Below are 9,021 nucleotides of genomic sequence, written 5' to 3' on the forward strand. Positions count from 1 at the left end.
GATATTTTATGATAAATAAAATATTTGTAGGGTTGATTAGCAATGTTTCTTTTCATTATTTTATTGTTGTAATAGTTTTGAACAATGCCACACGCTCAAAAAATGTGAAAGTGTTGAATTTGACAAAAATTCAATTTTTCGGTATTTTTTACAAATAAATCCCCAGTTTATCGGAGTGCTTAGATTTTCATAAAATCATCTCTACATAGTGACATAACCATCATGTGAAACTTTCATTGAATTCTGATGGCTAATTGCGAAAGGGTGGAGCCTCCTTAACCTATTTAAACAGTGGATATTTACACTCTTTCAGTAGACACCACAAGCAGTGATCAGGTTACTATTTAAACTTAATTGATAGTTACAATTGTAGCTAGTTTGGACACAGTTATACAGACTTGTACATGTAAATAATTTAGCAGGCTACACAATCTCTTGTGGAGTTGATTCGTTGAATTCAGATTAACTATTTAAAGCATCCGTAAAAAAAAAAATGAGTACAGAATGAGTTGATTAGCAAGTGTTGTACCAGTATGTTTTGTGTTGAGGAGCGGCCCTAAACAGTCGTAGATATTTAGACAGAGGGCCAGACACACGGCATTGAGTCACACTACTGTTGCTGCGGTAGGGCATTTGTACAAAGAGCATGTTGCTTTCATCTCCGACGACCGGGAGAACGTGTACAGATCGTTACATCAGAGAAAAGCCTGGGAGTTGTATCTAATTTAAAGATTTTAAATGGGTCATTACACATGGTGTCATTTGTCTGATGAAGGTGTAAACCATACTAAAGTCATCGAAACGTCACGTTTAAACACTTTATTGTTGTGTTACATGAACCTTTTCATAAGATATTCAATGCGCCTGATTAAAACACCTTTCGAAAAAAAGCTGCTAAAAAGGAATGAAAGCAATAGTTTCATAATACAATGTTGGTGGTTTTTAAATTTTACAAGTTTTGTAATAGTGAAGTTTGCATACTATATACATGTACATGTAAACTGTTTTTCCAGGACGAGTATACATGGATTAATCATTGATAAATCATTTTTGAAACAAAATTTATGCCGTGCGGGACTCGATGAAAAAGTAATAACAGTGAAACAAACAAAATATTGTCAACAACAACAACAATAACAATAACAACAACAGCATCAACAATAACAACATCAACAATAACAACAATAACAACAACAACATCAACAATAACAACAACAACAACAATAACAACAACATCAACAATAACAACAATAACAACAACAACAACATCAACAATAACAACAATAACAATAATAACAATAACAATATCAACAATAACAACAACAATAACAATAACAACATCGACAATAACAACAACAACAATAACAACAACATCAACAATAACAACAACAACAACAACAATAACAACAACAACATCAACAATAACAACAATAACAATAACAACAACAATAACAATAACAACATCAACAATAACAACAATAACAATAATAACAATAACAATAACAACAATAACAACAACAAGAACAATAACAACATCGACAATAACAACAACAACAATAACAACAACATTAACAATAACAACAACAACAACAATAATAACAATAACAACAACAACAACATCAACAATAACAACAACAACAACAACAGCAACATCAACAATAACAACAACATCAACAATAACAACAACAACAACAATAACAACAATAACAATAACGACATCAACAATAACAACAACAACAACAACAATAACATCAACAACAACAACAACAACAATAACAACAATAGCAATAACAACATCAACAATAACAACAACAACAATAACAACAACATCAACAATAACAACAACAACAACAATAACAACAATAACAATAACAACAACAATAACAATAACAACATCAACAATAACAACAACAATAACAACATCAACAATAACAACAATAACAACAACAACATTAACAATAACAACAACAACAACAATAATAACAATAACAACAACAACAACATCAACAATAACAACAACAACAACAACAACATCAACAATAACAACAACAACAATAACAACAACAACAACATCAACAATAACAACAACAATAACAACAACAACAAAAACAATAACAATAACAACATCAACAATAACAATAACAATAACAACATCAACAATAACAACAATAACAACAACAACAACATCAACAATAACAACAACAACATCAACAACAACAATAACAACATCAATAATAACAACAACAACATCAACAATAACAACAATAACAACAACAACAACATCAACAATAACAACAATAACAATAACAACATCAACAATAACAATAACAACAACAACAACAACAATAACAACAATAACAATAACAATAACAACAACATCAACAATAACAACAACAACAACAATAACAACAACAACATCAACAATAACAACAACAATAACAACAACAACAACAATAACAACAATAACAACATCAACAATAACAACAATAACAACATCAACAATAACAACAACAACAACAATAACAATAACAACAACATCAACAATAACAATAACAACAACAACAACAATAACGACAATAACAACAACAACAACAACAACAACAACAGTGTTCTGATAGTAAAAATTCAGCAGAGGATATGTACACCTAGATTTGAACCCTGGACTTTTTATTGTTATACTGTCGCTCTAACCATCAATGAGCTAAATGGTCAGCGAACCTGACCAAACTGTCCTACACAGTTAACCTTATATGCAAAAGAAAATTAAGGGGAGGTTACCGTATATAAGAAAACCCACAGTACAGTGGGACAGGGATCCTTAAGTGTTTTCTGACATGACACATTTATATAAGGTAATAAAGGCGAAACAAAAAATATTTGGTGTTTCTCTTATAACCCTGCCTACACTAATTTTGTGTGCCTACCTTAAACTTTTTAAGGCAATTTTCAAAGAAGCACTGTTGAAGTCAAGATCGCTCTCCTATCTCTCCTATATATAAACCATACAAAATTATTTGTTAAAATAAAATTTGTTACCTACCTATAACTACCCTAAATTTTTCCAACATGTTACAGGAAACATTTTTTTTTTGTCTGGCCTTAATTATTGTGGTCGACTACAAGTACCCTGCTGGTCAAAACAAATTCATAGTTATTTCACATAAAACATTTTCAACAAACCTTTTGATCTTTTATTAACCCAGAAAAAAGGAATCAATTAATAGTCACATATCTGTGTATCAGAATAATATAAAATTGAAGTTTATCCATATACAAGAAGAACAAAATATTAATGTTAAAGAAACTATTAGGACATACAGTATAATATCACGGACCAGTACAACTAAGTATTATGTGACTGTGTCGTGCAGGAGACCTGGGAGTGCCTCAGGGACTTATTATGGCCAGCTCCGATCCCATTACTAGATCCACATTCATCTGATCACCTGCTGATCCAGAAATAGTTATAATGAATCCTGGACCTGTTTGTCATAGCAACAAAATCGACAGCTAGATAAAGCTAGGGATAGATAATAATCAAGTCTGCTGTATTGTACAAGTAACCTGGTGTTGTGTTCATTTCGTGAATGTTAAATGTTGCACATATAATGCATCTGCTGGTTAGTAGTGCGTCTGGTGGAGTTGTGCATTTCAGAGGCAGCTTAGAATTAATTGTTTAAAATAAGACAACTTAAGACAGCAAAATAACTTTTCAGCTGTGAAATAATGATGTAATTAGTTATCCTCTGGATGACAGCTGTTCTAGTTTATGTAATGTACATAATTAAAATTACATAAAGTAATAAATTTGTAAAATATGTTAAGTGCACTATTATGTACTTCAGTTCAGAGGCAGCTTAGAATAAGCTTCAAATGAAATATATCAGAAATATACTGATACATTGATAGATGCCATCATTTTTCAAATTCTTTGATATCTTTGAGCATTTGTCCACCATGAACATTCATTGACGTTTCTATAAAAACTTAATATATTTTTTCTAGAAAATAAATGTAATTTTTTATCACCGATATGAACATAATTGATGTATCAAAATGTGCTCGAACCTTCCACTGATTCAAATTAACTGAATCCTTTTGAATGCCTGATAACTTTATTAAATACCATAACGGGAACAAAAATACAGTAAACACCTCCCTGAGTCATTAATAAAAAAATAAAAAAAATAAAAACAGTGTCCAGGAAAAATATAAGATGGGCAGTCAAGAGGAATTTTCATTGTATATTGTTCACAGATCTATATATTTATATACCAGATACAATGTATATTAATTTTAACATGTACAATATACTGTCAAATGTATAATATGCAAAAGGTTGAATAAAAACATGTAAATTTGAAAAAATAAAAAAATAAAAAAAAAATTGCAGGGAAAAATGAATAACTTGTATATAAAGCACAGCGAATACAGCTCCCACTAATAATTAAGGGGTCTGTGGATCAAATCCTTGTGACAGAGAATCTATGAGAAAGGAAGTTGTAATAAATGCTTTTCTATAGTATATACACTTCATTCCTGTATTAAATTTGGCTAGCAGCTAGCTACAAGTCAGAAAAATACTAAACAAATTGGAACTCTTCTTTGTTGGAGATACAACACAGAGTGCTGGGACTCTCTTCCTTAATGATCCGGAGTGATAAACTTTGATATAGCCAGTTACTTGGTTTGTGTTGGTACTTTAATTTGCATGCTATAACCATACAACATTATCTCCTACAGCAATGCAGTACATATATACCAGATGAACTGTACTTTTATTATAGCGTGAACTGCTTGGGTGTCTTTTGAAGATCAAAGTATTTCAGAAAATCAATATAGCATTACATGTACCACATGAATTGCACGCTGTATCCAGTTTAATTTATGATAATAATGTAAATTTTCTTCATTTGATTTAGATTATTTTATCTTTTCAGTTCTGTGTGTTGGTGGGCCTGATATTCTGTGTGGAGCTGTTGATTGGGATCCTGGGGTTTGTCTACAAAGACTGGGTATGTCAGATGTAACACCATATCATACAATATATTTACAATGAACAGTAAAACCTCAGTTTAATGGCCAACATAGCATAGGTCACCTCGCTTATCGCCAGCAGATTTCAAAAAGATTCCCTTCTCATGTTTCTTAACAATTCCTTTCTATGTCTCCCTCATATATCGCCAAACCACTTTATAATGCCAATTATTTTTTGTTAGATAAATGGTGGCAGCATTAGCATGGTTTGGCACTTTATAACAATCAAATCTGACCATAAAGTATACAAATTACCGTATTTACCCTCCAATAAGCCCATGGGGCAAACACATAATCTCTGACCCAAAAGGAGAAGGACTCACAGGACATATTATTGGACAATGAAATAGCATTTGTTTGCATTTTCAACTGAACTGCGATACATTGTATATACATTTGTACATGTATGCTTATACCCAGAATTGGGCTTATTGCAGGATAAATATAGAATGCTGTCAATCAGATTTTGCTATTTCTATTTTTTTGTGCAGGTTATAATGTAGAACAAGGATTTGGCTTCAATTGTGCTTGTCTGAAATTGGTGTCAAAAAATAATGTCAGTGTTCAGGAAATTTGAAACACTCTATAATATTGATCCACCGACAACTGAAGGCCAGCTCAACATTCATATGCCAGCTGCCATTCTATCATATTGGTATTATTTCATTATACATGTAATGGTATCCTCCCCTCCCCCCCCCCCCCCCCCCCCCCCTTCCACCTAAAAAAACAAAAAACAATAAAACTGAGAAAAACTTTTGCTTTATCCCATATTTATAAATGAATCTTGGTCTTCCAGGGATCTTTGCCTAGCACTATATAATTTTCAAAATGAATGCTATAATGTTTAGAAATGCTATAATGTGTTTGATTGGTTGACTATTTGACAGGTTCGGGGTGAGATATTGAATGATGTGATGTGTTTTTTGATTGGTCGATTATTTGACAGGTTCGGGGTGAGATAGAAATGCAGGTGAGGACCATGATTGTGAACTACCGTGAGGATATTGATCTCCAGAACCTGATCGACTGGGTACAGGAGGACTGGGTAGGTGATACATTGAACTATCATTACCTTCTGCTTTTTATGCTCTCTATGAACTCATGATGTTGTTGAGGTTGTAGCCAAAGTTACACATGCAGGTCTTAATGTTGATTGACCTCATACACTAGTGTTGGTTACTGATGTAATCATGCCAGCGATAAAAGCAAGTGCACTATTATGTCATCAAGAGAGAAACACTTTGAAACTTTATTATTCTAAAATCTTCCTGGATAGTAACAGTAATCGCATTGTATAGTTTATACAGCTTAGGGCTACTATGTGCGAATAGTTTTAAAAGCTGCTGCATCAAGCTAAGTATGCCTTAGTTATGTAATGTAGGCATTGCCTTCGGTTGTCCATCACAAGAACTTTCCCTGGTCTCAGTAATGTTTGAAATGAATGTGATGTTAGCTTTGCAAAAAGAAACACCGACAATTTTCAAATTTTGAAACTCTCCTTTCTTGATAGTAACATCCCTGATTCCTTCACCTACGCACAGTGCTTTCATGCCACACGCAATATCACAATTTCCATGATAGATTATGACAGCTGATGGACAAACTTTTTATTAACCCTTTCACCACCGTAGACCATAAATGTCTCATCCCAATAAATGCATGGTAGAGTCTACTAAAGTTACCTAAGGGTGAAAAGGTTAAAACACCAGGTTACAAGATATGCCTGTATAGATAAAGACTATTGGCAAGTTTTATAGTCACCATCGTGATCTCACGCTGAACTATTATATTTCTTTGTGCAGTTTCAGTGCGTCTGCTCCATATCAAACCTAGAGCTTCCAGTTTAAAACTTGATTAGTGTGACACCATACTAGATAAGCTAAACAGAAATTCTCCTACCCACATAATATTAGCACAACTATAGGAAAAAGCCGGATTTTTATCAGGATGACCTGCTTCGTTCCCCAGGAAAGAATTTGTCCAGGGGTATATATCGGTGATGCTTGTTAGAGCAAAGCTGAGTTTGACTTGTCAATATTTTATGGTCTTTTCATATATATTGTCTCCAATGTAACAGAGGTCATTATTTTTTCAATGGTTTTATCAGAGATCAGATCCAGGATCTCTGTTTTTCTAGTCTGATGCTCTACTGAATGACCTAAAGAGAAATTCTCCGTAGCCGAGTTTGCAAGAAGCATTAAGATTCCATATTTTACCGGGTTGATTTATCTATATGATGTATGTTTACAGTTGTTGTGTTGTGGAATGACCGACTACAGAGACTGGGAACGTAACCGATACTTCAACTGTTCGTCCCCGGGGGCCGAGGCTTGTGGAGTACCATTTTCCTGTTGTAAGCCTACAGATGTAAGTAGTATAAGTACTGGTACTCATGCATAAAACCTACATAAGACAGTACCAGTATGCTGTATTTGTCATAATTAGCACCCAGGTTGCTTAAAATAAATTGGCTTAAAGATGGGGGGGGGGCTTATTTGCTTAATAAAAGGTGAGTTATGATAGAAAAAGTTGTGCATTTTCAACGGTCATGTATACTGGTTTAGAAATTGAATGTTTCATCTACTTCATACTCAGTCCAGAACTGTTTAACAGACTTAGATTTCTGCTTTAAAGTGTAAGTACTGTAAGTCATTGACCAGAACTTGGGAAGTGGGGGTGGGGTAGGGCTGGGGGTCAGTATAATTTCAATTCCTCCTGAAAAAGGAGGAGGGATGCTCATTGTGGCAAATACAGTTCTGTACTCTCATTTTAAATCCTAAAGATGAAAATACTGTTCTCCTACAATTAAATTCATAGAGTATTTTTATCAAAATAGGAACAATATTTCTGCTTGTTATCGATATTACCACCATATGTGACATAAGTCACTTGAGGAATTAAATTTTTAATCAGTGATATTTATTCATAAAGATCATTTAATAAAAAAATGTTTCTTAAAATATGATATCTTTCCCTTTATATAGAATTATGCATATGTGACATAAAATACATCATAAGTCACTTGAAGACTTCTTTGTCTTTAAATATGATATGATTCACTTGAAGAAATCTTTGAATTTAAATGTTGAACAATTCAAGTCATTTTTAAGAATTCAGTAGTTTTCTTCCTCGTTTCATAATGCTTTCTTTTCTTTTCAGGAAGTTATACAGAATCGACACTGTGGCTTTGATATTGCCAAACCGACACATGTAAGTTCACAAACACCTTTGTTGTTTTATCCTTTTTAGACATATACTGGGTGACGTTCTCTTGAGTACATCATAAATGAACTGTATTCAGGAGACTTTTTTTATCATTATTTTTTTTTTTTAAGGCAAGGGATTTTCCTACAGGGTCAGGTCTTTAGTCTGGTAAAACTATTCTGATAGCTTATCAGTCAGAACTTTGAACAAAACTAGTTGTCTCTTTCATTTTAGAAAGATGGCTTTGTTGGAAGACTTTGTCTCAGTACTACATCATGTACATATACCAACATTGGTTCTGGTATTGCAGGAGGCGATACGTGACATATAACTGTTACAGTGGATAAAGTTGATTTATTTCAGACGTTTGGAAGTGCTTTAGCAAAATCCCTAAGTCGTTGTACACAATCATAAAGTACATGTGTATCTCCTAAACCATAATAAAAATTACCCTTATGTGGACAAGATGTAATGAAGTAAGGACATTTTGTGTTTCAGGATAACATCAGGAGTCAGACAATATATACAGACGGCTGTATACCTCAGGGCGAGAAGTGGATGGAACTGAATCTCATCCCTGTAGCCTCAGTACTGGTCGGCATGGCTGTCCTACAGGTATATACAATATCAAACTCAGTCTTTTCCCTGTAGCCTCAGTACTGGTCGGCATGGCTGTCCTACAGGTATATACAATATCAAACTCAGTCTTATCCCTGTAGCCTCAGTACTGGTCGGCATGGCTGTCCTACAGGTATATACAATATCAAACTCAGTCTT

General features: G+C 33.4%; 1 protein-coding gene across 2 annotated transcripts in view; it reads left to right on the plus strand.

Annotated features, from left to right (window-relative positions):
• The window catches only part of LOC110467345 (tetraspanin-5-like), a 30,129-nt gene that overhangs the window by 12,459 nt on the left and 8,649 nt on the right, over positions 1 to 9,021 (plus strand). For both annotated transcript variants that reach the window (XR_002464846.1, XM_021524459.1), the window contains exons 3-7: positions 4,941 to 5,015; positions 5,987 to 6,085; positions 7,291 to 7,407; positions 8,200 to 8,250; positions 8,743 to 8,859. Coding sequence is in view for 1 of the 2 variants with exons in the window: in XM_021524459.1 (XP_021380134.1) it covers positions 4,941 to 5,015; positions 5,987 to 6,085; positions 7,291 to 7,407; positions 8,200 to 8,250; positions 8,743 to 8,859 (459 nt within the window). In the remaining variant the exon portion in view is untranslated. The remainder of the gene's footprint in view (positions 1 to 4,940; positions 5,016 to 5,986; positions 6,086 to 7,290; positions 7,408 to 8,199; positions 8,251 to 8,742; positions 8,860 to 9,021) is intronic.

The sequence above is a fragment of the Mizuhopecten yessoensis genome, unplaced genomic scaffold, assembly GCF_002113885.1.
Source record: "Mizuhopecten yessoensis strain PY_sf001 unplaced genomic scaffold, ASM211388v2 scaffold11171, whole genome shotgun sequence".
In the NCBI taxonomy this organism is placed as follows: domain Eukaryota; kingdom Metazoa; phylum Mollusca; class Bivalvia; order Pectinida; family Pectinidae; genus Mizuhopecten; species Mizuhopecten yessoensis.